This window comes from Populus nigra, chromosome 9 (genome assembly GCF_951802175.1).
Source record: "Populus nigra chromosome 9, ddPopNigr1.1, whole genome shotgun sequence".
In the NCBI taxonomy this organism is placed as follows: domain Eukaryota; kingdom Viridiplantae; phylum Streptophyta; class Magnoliopsida; order Malpighiales; family Salicaceae; genus Populus; species Populus nigra.
Genome location: NC_084860.1, coordinates 4,425,266 through 4,437,645, shown reverse-complemented (window position 1 = coordinate 4,437,645; position 12,380 = coordinate 4,425,266). Strand labels below are relative to the sequence as shown.

At 29.6% G+C, this 12,380-nt stretch overlaps 2 protein-coding genes across 3 annotated transcripts; one reads left to right on the top strand and one right to left on the bottom strand.

Moving 5' to 3' along the window:
- The first annotated feature begins 958 nt into the window (after nucleotides 1-958).
- Nucleotides 959-3,791, top strand: LOC133702685 (mitochondrial arginine transporter BAC1). Of its 2 annotated transcripts, XM_062127011.1 has the most exons (8): nucleotides 959-1,300; nucleotides 1,546-1,635; nucleotides 2,206-2,307; nucleotides 2,426-2,530; nucleotides 2,626-2,724; nucleotides 2,795-2,983; nucleotides 3,078-3,176; nucleotides 3,314-3,791. In XM_062127011.1, exons 1-8 carry the CDS (start codon nucleotides 1,208-1,210, stop codon nucleotides 3,443-3,445), a joined length of 909 nt encoding a protein of 302 aa, XP_061982995.1. In that variant the 5' UTR covers nucleotides 959-1,207; the 3' UTR covers nucleotides 3,446-3,791. The 2 variants fall into 2 exon arrangements, with proteins under 2 accessions (XP_061982995.1, XP_061982996.1); XM_062127012.1 differs by lacking the exon at nucleotides 1,546-1,635.
- Nucleotides 3,792-4,222: 431 nt separating this feature from the next.
- LOC133702686 (squamosa promoter-binding-like protein 3) lies at nucleotides 4,223-8,225 on the bottom strand. The gene is made up of 2 exons (XM_062127013.1): nucleotides 7,775-8,225; nucleotides 4,223-4,581 (listed from the first exon to the last, which is right to left on the bottom strand). The coding sequence occupies exons 1-2, from the start codon at nucleotides 8,089-8,091 to the stop codon at nucleotides 4,464-4,466; spliced, it is 435 nt and encodes a 144-aa protein (XP_061982997.1). The 5' UTR covers nucleotides 8,092-8,225; the 3' UTR covers nucleotides 4,223-4,463.
- Nucleotides 8,226-12,380: the final 4,155 nt, after the last annotated feature.

The window sequence follows — 12,380 nt, the reverse complement described above, 5'->3', positions numbered from 1 at the left end:
ACGTTGATCTAACTAAATCCAAGTAAATCCAATATTTTACCGTCTCAATATTTAAACAAAGCATATAAGCATTTTTTGTTCTTTTTTTAATTGATTTTTTTTTCAATTTTTTTTTAACATTGGGTTGACTAAGAATTTGATTTCATATTTTTTCCATGGACTTATCTCTATCTCATGATCCGGATTCACAAGTTAACCAAGGTTGTCTTGGGATATGTTTTTGTTTTTTTAATTGATTTTTTTTCAAATTAATCCTTCAACATCGGATTAATTGAGAATTGTACTTCGTAATTTTTTTTTATTTGCTTTCTATAGGGTTATCATGGTTTCATAATCCAAGTTGTGAGTTAGCCTGGTTGTCTCGATTTTTTTTTATTCTTTATAATTTTTTTTTCAATTTCATCCTTCAATATTGGATTGATTGAGAATTAAGCTTTCTAATTTATTTTAGTTTTTTTCTATGAGGTTATCCCGACTTCATGACTTGGATCACGAGTTTGGTTGATTAGCTCAGGTTGATTCAGGTGTTTTTTTTGTGTTTTTTTTTAATTGATTTTTTTTTTCAATTTCATCCTTTAACATTGGATTGATTGAGAATTGAGCTTCATAATTTGTTTTAATTTTCTTTCTATACGATTATTCCAGTCTCATGACTAAGATTTGATAGGTTAACTCGGGTTAAATCGATTTAATTTTTCTAATTGAATTTTCATTTAAATCTCATTATTTAATTTTGAGTTAATTAAGTTTGATTTAATGATTATTTATTTTTTACAGGGTTATGATAGATTCACCAACGTCGAGTAAATCAAGTAAATTTAATATTTGACAATCGGAACATTTAAATAAAAATATATAAAGTAAATTTAATAGTTTACAATTTTAATATTTAAATAAAAATATATTTAATTTTTTTTATTGCTTGGTCAAAAGCCGACAACTTGGTTGAATCTGTTGAATAAGATGACCCATCACTCACCATCTCTTTGTAATTTGCACATTTCTGGGCAATCTCTCCTCTCTTGCGGCCACAGATTCCCACACCAATTTTAGACATGAAAACAGTAGTGTGGTGACTGGTCGCTGACAAGGACAACCACCCAACTCTTACGAGTCTATTAAGGACAATGAGTTTTTGTTAATTAATTACTTTTGGGGTTTAGGGGTTTAGAGAGAAAAGAGAGAGACTTGAAAGAGAAACCAAAAAATGGGAGAGACATTCGCTTACAAGGAATACTTAGCCGGATTACTTGCTGGTGTTGCTACTGTTATCACTGGTCACCCTTTTGACACTGTCAAGGTGAGTGCTTTACAGGTGCCCATCTATCAATTTTCAGTCTTTTGATTCAAAACTTGTTTAAAATGAAATTTTATGATGTGGGCAATCATAAAGTTTGTTGCTTTAGATTTGGAGTTTGTGGGGATGCTTAAAGGGGGAGTGAATATGGGTCTTTCTGTTGATGGTTACTGGTCTGTGTTAATGAGTTTTTGCGTAGTTTTGACAATGGTTTGTTACTTAATTGTGTGCGTATTTGTGTTTATTAGGTGATGCTACAGAAACATAATACAGAAGCACATGGGATTAAGTACAAGAATGGTTTGCATTGCACGACTAGGATACTACAGACTGAAGGAGTATGCTTTTTAAACGTTTTCTTGCGAAGCACAAAATTAACTCAATGATTTCTAAGTTGAATTACATTGATAAAGTGGAAATTTTTAAATATTCAATTATGTTTATGCCAGATTAAGTTCGTGTATCAGTTTATGCGAAGATAGGCTGCATACTTTTTTCTGATCTGAAGAATTCAACAAAATCGTTTGTGGTTAGAATTTTGTAGGAATATGCCTTTCCCAAGTTTGGTGACTTTAATGATATTGCCTAATGATTTGTTCCAAGGTTATTTGCATGATTGGTAGATTCATGTTAAAATCTTTGAGTGAGAAGATTTTCGGTTTGATGATGTTAGTTCACCTATGAACTCATAAATTTCAGCAACATGCTTCTGCTCTTTGGTCCCTGACATTGTTTTATTGCTTTTAGTCATTCTGTCATTGGATGTTGATTAAAATATCTTGTAATTATCCTTGCTGCACAGCTTCTAGGTCATACACTGCTTTAGTAGAACATCTCATGAATTATAGTGCATGTTCCTGACATTATTCTTTTTGAAAGGATAGCTAGGTGATAGTTGTTGTTGACAGGTTAAAGGACTGTATAGAGGGGCAACATCATCTTTTGTTGGAGTGGCTTTTGAGAGTTCCCTTCTTTTTGGCATTTATTCCCAAACAAAGCAGTCATTGCAGGTCTGTGTAAAGTTAGTTGGAAGAGCCTTTTTGTGCATATATATATATATCTTTTGAAGTCTTGTTGAGATTTGAATCTATCATGTGATTGTTTATCACCTCTTTCTTACTCGTGAAGGGAGGAGGTCAAAGTGATGTGCCCCGACCCCAAGTAATAATTCCATCAGCAGCATATGGCGGAGCTATTATTAGTTTTGTATTATGCCCATCAGAGCTAGTAAAAGTAAGTCAGTTGTGGCTTTCATATATATTGGAGTGCCATCTCCCTTCTGTTTTTTTTTCCTTCTGTTGCATTATTGTGAAACCATGTTTCTTCAGTGTAGGATGCAAATTCAAGGCACTGACTCCTTGGTTCCAAAGTTCAGTAGATACAGTAGCCCACTTGATTGTGCCCTCCAAACAATGAAAAATGAAGGGGTGAGGAATCCCTCTGCCTATTCGAAGCTTAAATTTATGATGCAGTCTTAGCTGATGGATAACCTTTCAGGTTACAGGCATTTTTCGTGGAGGTTTTACAACATTGTTGAGAGAATCTATTGGAAGTGCTGTCTTCTTTAGTGTTTATGAGTATGTCCGTTATTACATGCATTTACAATTGAAACCCACTTTATCTGACCACAGCAATTTAATTGACATGGGGATCGGAATTGTGACCGGTGGCCTTAGTGGCGTAGCTGTAAGTACGCTGATATCTTGCATATTGTGAAAAAAATTGTTTAATGTGCTTCATGAAGTCATTTGATTCAGTTTTTCATTCTGATGCTATCCAGTTTTGGTCTGCTGTTTTGCCATTGGATGTGGCGAAAACTATCATCCAGACAGCTCCAGATAAAAGCTCCACAAGAAATCCATTTGCAGTTCTGAATTCTGTAAGACGTCCTGTTCCACTCTTTTTGTTGATTTCATTAGCTCTCCCTAATTCTAATACCAGGGCGATGTCCAGTAAACTATAAAATACTGTTCTTTTAAGAAAACGAAGAACCCAAATTAATTCCTTTTTTGATAGATCTACTGCAGGGCTGGACTTAAAGGATGCTACACAGGTTTCGGTCCGACAATAGTGAGAGCATTTCCTGCTAATGCCGCTGCAATAGTCACCTGGGAGCTAGCCATGAAAATGCTAGGGGATAAATCGTGACTAGAAGAGGCAGTTAGTTACCAAGGATTTCTAATTTTTCATTGCATCACCATTATTGGGTTTGACGCATGAAGTTCTCTAGATTGCACCAGGGATGATTTAATTGAATCTTTGAGCTCCAAATAGTAATTCTTCAAGACGATCAGTGCTCTGATATTGCTGCCTGAAAGATAAGGTAGTGATTTTTTTTTCCTTACTTACAGATTCTATATAGGAAGGTCGTGAATTAATCCTGTCCTCAGTTTGGAGATGCTTATGAAAGTCATGTTTCTAGGAAGGATGTAGTCCTTTGGTCACATCCATCCATGGCTGAAGAGAATTTCGAAGAATAACGGTTTATTTTTTATATTATCACGTTAAAATATCAAAAACAATTAATTTAAAACTAAAAAAAATAAAAATTTTCAAAAATACAGTTTAACTACAATTCCAAACAAAACTACAATTTCAAACACCCCCCTAGGTCGTGTGGAAATTAATTGCCATAAGAAGATAATTTGGTGTAATTCCTGCTCTTTTACCCCCTTTACTTGCATTTCAACCGTCGGAAAAAATTCCGATCTTCGGAGGCTAGCAATTTAGCATGCCTCAACATTAACATTTATTATTTGTTATTATTTTTTAATTTCAAAAGCATGCCTCAACATTAACATTTATTATTTGTTATTATTTTTTAATTTCAAGGTTTTGAGAGATTAATCAAGATAGATGTAAACTAAGATATCTACTATTAAAAAGTATAAAATTTGAAATTTGAAATCTTTCTCGGCACCCAAATAATATATATATGACATCCATTTATTGAATGGTATTAATTAAGTACAGATCATAGATTATAATTAATATGAAAGCTTAGGATTGACAGAAGAGAGAGAGCATGGCAATGATCACATATTTAGATATTTTAACCAATCTAAATATGCTTGGAAGAGGCACTTTATAGGGGAAATAATACGTAATTGTCTCCCTTTTATGTAGTGAGCCTTCCTCCAGCACTCCTGAGAGATCACAACTCATGTCAGTTCGATCCTTCTCCTTGATATTCAGCCGAGCTTTTCCTACGCCGTTCATTGTGCCCTGCTAAACGCCTCCGGCAGCTCCTTTTGCTGTCATCAAACTCTGATAAATCATGGAACCTGCAGGCCCCATTTCGAAGAGACATGCTTAAGAGGTTGAGTTAAATGAAATGTAACTTTCTTTTTATTTCACAACGAAGTCGAACTTGGGATTTCATTGGTGTTTTGAGCACAAGTGCCACTGAACTGGAAGCTCATCGGCACTATTCTTTTATTCTTGGCTAAAACTACCTCACCCCATTCGATTACTGTATAAAATACAGAAAATCTAACCTTTAGTTTATTACTGTTCTATGATATATCTATGTTAATTAGTCCAATTAAAACTAATTTGTAAACATTCAAAAACTTAGAATATATTTTTGTTAGTTTCTATTGACATGATTTATATATTTACGTAATGTCAAATGATCGAAAATAATTAATAGAGTGATATTTTAGATAAGAGGGACAAACTAAAGATTACTTTAAATTATTTTTAGTTTAAAAAAATATGATAAAAAATATGTAATATATAATTACATATTAATAGATTTTTCTTGAATACAAATGTGGAGAAATTTCTTTCATACTCTTGGCATAATAATATTTATTATATTATTACTCAGATTTTTAATGTTTTAAAGAGTTTAAAAAAAGTCTAAAATATAATTTGATAAATCAGATATAACTTTTAATCCAACCATTAAATCAATTTTAATTTTAAAAATAGATTTTGCAGGTTCTATTGCTATCGAATTAAAATTTCATGATGATAAAAGATTAAAAAAACTTTTCAACCAAAACTTAATAATAAAAGTTACCATGCATAATAAAATTTTAAAATTAATATAAATAAAAATATCTAGTTTTTTTTTTAATTCAGATTTTATAAAACATCAAAGGGTCTTTTTCTAGATTTAGATTTTCACAATATTTCTTTATAGCTTATATCCATAACTTTAGATCATGAAAACTCTAGCTTCTATCTATACTATACTATACTATACTATATTATATTATACACCTCTTCAAATACTCAATCTTGATGCTGAAAATTATACAAGTGTGTGGGTAAGAAAGTGTACGAATATAAGTGAGTTGTCTATTTCAACTCATTTTTCGATGTTGCATACGACTTCGATATTGAATGCGAATTTGTGCAATGGTGATTTTCAAAGGACACAGCTGCTGCCCCCCCACCCCATTAATTGTAGCTTGTTGTTCATAAAGTTAGATGTTAATTTTGCAGTGGTCTGGGAGCAATTATTGAGTATAAATCTAGCCAGAACTCTCTACTCGCAACAAAAGAAAAACACAATCGACTAGTGGACAAATTGAGATGCTATCAAGGCGACTCACAGACACACTTTGTCAAATTAGGAATAATTAATTACTATATTTACTAATTAAGGTTATTAATTAGATCAGTAACAAGGATATTAAGAGTAATATTAAGAATGGACAGACATTAATGGGAGTGGGGTTTTGTGATGTGCCCCTTTATTAATCTTTCTCTAATGACTTATGGTAGTTTTGTGATCTCCAGCTCACATACCTATCCTTTGGCCACTGTATTGTCATGCGTGACTTGTGAACAAAGAGAGTTAGGTACGTACTTAGGTTTGAATATTTTAAAAGCAATCCAATTCCTAATTTTTGCTTTACAGTCTATTTTTTAAAATGTTTTTTAATTTTTTTTATCTTAAAAAACATCAAATTAATGTTTTTTCAGGTGTTTTTGAATACTTTTGATACTTTTAATGAGCTTATATTTTTTAAAAAATTATTTTAATATATTTTTAATTGAAAAAAAACTCTTTTTAAAAATACACTGTTACACAATATCAAACAATAACTCAATTGTTCAACATGAATTTTAAAATTTATTTTCAAATATAAAACGAGTTTAAAGAGTCAACAACCACAAATTCAATACACATTAATAACATTTTTTCCAAAAAAAAAAGAGTCAAATGTTTAGTATAGTGTTAATTTCAAGAGTAAATTAAACAATATATTTATTTTTCAGAAAAAAACACCTACAAAGTATACAATTTTATCACGGATAAAAGATAAATAACAAGAAAATGACTTTTCAAAAATTATGAGCCATTGAATTGTGATTTTAATGAGAAATCCAATAGTAAATCTCACTAAAATAATTGCTCAAATATATTACATAAAATATTTTTTGGTGTTTTTCCTTAATGTTTGTGTAGCATCATGCAAGTATATTTTGGAAAAAAAAAACTTAATGAATGAAAGCTTCATCATATCCAATTAATTATTTTAGTGACAAATTAAAATTAATGCTCTTTTTTTTATTTTTCTTATTTTCCTATGGATAATAAGGAGGTCAAGACTTTAACATATTTGAAATAGTCAAATCTTAATTTATCTCTTCTTTCCTTTTTTCTTCCTCCTTCTTAGTTACGGGAGAGGAGAGTTTTAGCTTCCAACCTCCTCTTTAGTCTTCAGGGGAAATAGGGTCAGGGTCCAAGCATAAATATAAAAAGACAAAAGGATTTTAATACTATATTTCTTTTATGGGAAGATGTTTTTGGTAATATTTAGGTTAATATTTGATCTTTTATTTTCGGGGTTAATTAAACTCATTATAGAAAAACATGTATATTTTTCTCTTTAATTTCTTCATATTATGTAGGAAGGGGGAATTTCTTCCTTTTCTTCTTCTCTTTTTGGGGAATTAAAGAGAAATTCTTCAGGAGAAATTAATTACTTCCTCATGATATTCATTTGGATGCAATTAATGAATAATTTCTTTTTATGAATATATTCTATAATCCCTACATTCATTTAAAATCTAATTTCAACATCATAACTAAATAATAAAAAGTTCTAAATTATAATTTGAGGAATTATATCACAGATCTCTACCCCCATTTAGCTATGAGAATATCTCGATTTTGGGCTTGTTTTCATGCTAATTAATGGGATATTAGATTTCCTTTAAAAGTCTAAATTTAAGTTTAAATCTTCATATCAAGACAAATAGTCATGTATTTGAGCCACAATAAATAATGGAAAATATCGTTAATTTCACAATAAATAAAAAGAAAATGTTGATTTCAAAAACTAGCTTGAGAAATTAGTTTTTTTCTTTTTCTTTTTTCAATATAGATAGATAGATAGGTAGAGCTAATTGGGATTAAAACTTTGTTTCTTTTGTACCACTCTTGGAAGGATAGAAAAAATAATTTGTGCAGTTGATTTGAAGTGTTGGAAATAACGAGGAAAATTAGGGTTTCACCTGCTACATTGCTGGCAAAAGCGTTGCTGCAGTCCATTGACGGGAACAAAGGGAGCTTTGGCATGGAACTCACAAACCTTATGGCGTCTATGGTATCGCTTGGCATCAGTCAGATCAGAGGTGCAATTATCTGCTTGACAAGAAACCAGCAGCATTGACGACGACCCACCACCACTAGATCCTGTCTTTCCTTTCTTCTTGATCTTGTCATCATCTACAAACCCTAGCCCTCCAGCAATATCTTCATCATCCTCTTCTTCCTCTTCATCTTCTATTTCCTTCAAGCTCCTCTTTCCTTCAGCTCTGCTTGTTTCCATATTCAGAAACAAATAGAAGGGTAGCTAAAAAGAAGAAAACAAAAGATATGAAGCAAACAAGAAGCTACAAGACCTTGATAAATAAGGTGGAAAAAGGAGAAGAACTTTGTGTGAGGACCACATTCTTCATTTTTTTTATTCCTTATCAGAATACTAGTGAAGGCTAATTAAGTTTTAAGCTATAGCTTAAAAACTATATACTCGATTCCTTGTACGGTTGTCGCTGTATATGTGCAGTATACGTATATATACTCTTCCTTCCACGACCTTGTTTCAGATTTTTTTAATGTAAAACAGTAAAAAGGTGTTAACATGGTTACAAATTAATCATATTTTCCATATAAAGAAATTTATATAGAAAAATTTGGAAATCAACTCCAAAATTATAGTAAAAAGGTGTTAAACATGGTCACCATTAAGAGGATAGCTAAGTGCATGTTTTTTTTCCAAGATTGTACTTACGAAATCCTTTCTCGTAGAGCACATGACCGATCAGATTTTTTTTTAGATTTTTTTTTTGTATAAAAAAATATACAAATATTTATTAATATAGTTTTTAGTATAAAAAACTTAAATTATCTTGGAATTAATTTTATATGATCTAATCGATTTAATAAGTATTGGAGAATAATATAAATTATATCATGAAATATCACCTAACAGCTTGTCATAAAACCATCCCAACTCAAAAATTTAAGCTATTAAGTGAAGTTTCAGAATATGATTTATATTATTCTCTAACACACCCCCTCAAGTGAAAGTTTTTTGGACTTGAAACTTGTACAGACCCACTTTACCTTGTGCTTAATTTTTATCAAATAAATGGGGATGGTAAGATTCGAACTCGTGACAGCTTGGTCATCAAGACTGTAATACCATGTCATAAAACCATCTCAACTCAAAAGCTTAAGCTGTTAAGTGAGATTTCAGGATATGATTTATATTATTCTCTAACAATAAGTCCAAAAATAACATACATAACTGATATAAATAAGTTTGACTAAAAAAATTAAGATAACGTATACTTTTAAATATTAAAACGACAACATATTAGATTGACTTAGATAAATTCAAGTTCACGTGTCAAATTCGCTACCGAGATTATAAGATCTCGATAACTATATAGAAAACATATATAAATTTAATTCTCAATCAATTTAATATAAGTAAATAAAATTAAAAATAAAAAAATATATATGTAAAAAAAAACAAGAAATTTATATGCAAAACAAGGAATTAATTAGTGTCGTTTATCCATGTTGAAAGGCCAGCTGATCTGTTGATTGTTGTAAAATCTGCGGTGGATGTCACGCCATTAGTTTTTTTATGGGATTCTCAATATGCAACCATGCTGCGAGAAATTAATGTGGTTGCCACCAATTGTTTGGCTAAAAACAAATTCTTCAATTAATTAACTTCTCATAACCATTATTTTAGGCGGGTAACCGTTAACTAGGTCCCTTTCCAAAATAATAGGGAGTGTAATTTGATTATAAATCTGAAATGAACCAATTCAGGTTAATATAAAAAATTCAGTTAAAACTTTGTTATTTTTTTTTTAATTTTGTTTCTTTCAACGTGATATTATTTTTTTATAAAATAAAAAATATTGATTTAATTTGAGTCAATTTAGATTAATTCTTTTATACGTGAATTAAGATTTACCATAAATCAACCCCCATATTAAATTTAAAAATTATGATATTAAGTGAAAGGAAAAATTATATTCCATGACTGAAAAATATTCAAATACCTCATTGTTTTCATATTATAATAGTACAACAAATTAGATAAAAATTGAATCTTATTATTTGAAAAGTATTTAATAACAATGTTGTTGGAAACATCAATAATGAAATCTCATATGTAAAGTAGTAGTTTATACTTTCATTATCAGTTTATGTGATAAACTAGGTTTTTTAAAACTCATAAACTTGGATTATCCTTACAAGGATTTATTGCATCATATGTTTATACATGAATTTAAATGGTAGAAAACATATTACACTATCATGTTATATCATGTTATATGGATGAAAGATTAATATCCACAAACTAGAATCAAAATTCTCTAATTAATACCAGAAAATTGATAAATACAAACAGAAATATTGAGGGAATATTTCTGTCGGTAAGTTTTCGAGTGATTTTACTGAAAAAAATATTTTCTCGGTATGTACTGAAGGAATTACAGTAAGAAAAAAAAATAAAACAAAGCAAAAAAAAATAATGATGTGTCATTTTTACCAATGGAATTACCGACGGAATAAATTTTGTCGGTAAATTCGTTGATAAACTGTGAACATTGTTCATCATGTCAGTTACAAAGGGAATTATCGACGAAAAATTCCATCGGTATAAGAGCTCCAGAACTGTTCACTTTCTAATTGCACTGTTAATTATTGTTCTTTATGGACAAAATCACCAACAGATTGAAAAGTCATTTGTGTTATTTGGCTGTTTTCTGAAAAAATTCAATAAATTTAAAATTTTCATTTAAATATTATAGAGAGAATCACCGACGGATTGTCGGTGATTGTTGGCGGTTTTTGAAAACTTTTTATGAAATTGAAAATTTAAATTAAATATTACATACAGAATTACTGACAAAATAATTAAAAAATATTAATATTTAATTATCCGTTGGTAAAACCATCGTTAACGCGCACCAATAAAAAACATGAATCCCCTTACTTCACAAGAGACAGACTCATTTCTTCTTCTTCTTCTTCTTCTTCTTCTTCCCTCTATGTAAAAAACATTAATATTTATTTCTTTCTGTTCTCTTCTCTCCTCATCTCCTTTTCTTCTTCTCCATGCTCGGGTATGTCTTCTTCTTTTTTCTTCTTTTATCTTCTTAGTTTTTTTTATAATTAATATGCTTTACGTAATTTTCTCTCTCTCCTTAGCTTCACTTGCAACTACATTAAGGTAAGATTTTTCTTTTTTCTTCTTTTTTCAAGATTTTTTTCATTATATTTGTTTTTTATTTTATTTTTAATTTTTTTTGTTCTTAATAATTGTATGAATATTGTTGTGAGATTTTTTTTTCATATGAGATCAATTTTTAGTTGATTCATTTATAGGATTTTTAAATTTTTAGCAATCACAACTTCATTTTTTTCATACGAATTTTTTTAGTTGAATTTATTTTTTCGTTTTATTTATTTGTTGCAAATTTGTTTGAGTTAATTTTTTTTCTTTTTTCCGAGAATTTTGAGTATATATTATAGAGTGTTGATTTATGTTAATTTAATTATTTTATAATTTTATAAAATGGATTTTTTTAAAAATATTTTTAAATAATTACCGACGGAATTACCAATGATATTTTTCGAGGGATATACCGACGGAATGAAGATGATAATTTTTTTTAAGTGTCTGTTCCGTTAGTAAATCCGCCGGTAATAATATTTTTTATTACCAACAGATTTACCGACGGACAAAAAATTACCGATGAAAGATTCACCGATGAAAATGCTCTGTTGGTGATTTCGTCGGTAAATTAATTACTGACGAAATATGTATCTTACGCCGACGGAAAAATTTTGTTGGTAAAACTATTAAATGTTGTAGTGAAACAATTAGAACAATAATTTTTTTTATTATTATTTAAAGTGACAAACCCTAATAAGTTGGAATACAATTAGACCTCGACAGAAGGAATAAATACACAAAATAAACACCATTAAACATACATCTAGATAGTAATCTACCTACACACAAAATGATCATCAAACCTAAATCTTATTTCGATTGGACTTTCATTAAACAACTAAAAAAAAATTTAGAACTTTTCTAATCCCAAGAGAAAAAAAAAAAAAAAAAAAGAAGGAAAGGGGATTGAATCTTATGGTGGGCTTTTTTTAGAGATAGGCGTGCCAAAGAAATTTCAAGGCTTTGAAGAAAAGGAGGGGAGAGTGTTGTAGCTAAATTTCAGTTTATTTTTTAACATGTTGTTAATTATTATATATTCATAAAAGAAAAGTTGTCTAATTTTTTTTTGTTAGCTAGGATAAAAACTTACATATGAGAAAATTCAGAGGTTCACTCCTTCTATCTTATTTAATTTGTTTGTCCATTATTGATCATTTTATCAACAAATTATTATTCCTTTGTCTATTATACAAAAGTTATCAAAACTACTATCCATTTGATCTGTATTTCATCACGAGTTTAGTATTTGTTTTTGGTTTTAAAAAAATAAATGGGCTTTTTCCAAGCATTTTTTAATTGTAAATGAAAAAAAAAGTTAAAGAATAAAATTAAAAATAAAAATATTCAATTTA

Excerpts from the sequence above, each read along its gene's own strand:
- LOC133702685 (XM_062127011.1), top strand. The coding sequence starts at position 1,208 with ATGGGAGAGACATTCGCTTACAAGGAATACTTAGCCGGATTACTTGCT. Across the intron at positions 1,301-1,545 it reads ACCCTTTTGACACTGTCAAG|GTGATGCTACAGAAACATAA; the intron begins GTGAGTGCTTTA and ends TGTGTTTATTAG. Across the intron at positions 2,984-3,077 it reads GTGGCCTTAGTGGCGTAGCT|TTTTGGTCTGCTGTTTTGCC; the intron begins GTAAGTACGCTG and ends GATGCTATCCAG.
- LOC133702686 (XM_062127013.1), bottom strand. The coding sequence starts at position 8,091 with ATGGAAACAAGCAGAGCTGAAGGAAAGAGGAGCTTGAAGGAAATAGAA. Across the intron at positions 4,582-7,774 it reads TTTTGCCAGCAATGTAGCAG|GTTCCATGATTTATCAGAGT; the intron begins GTGAAACCCTAA and ends TGGGGCCTGCAG.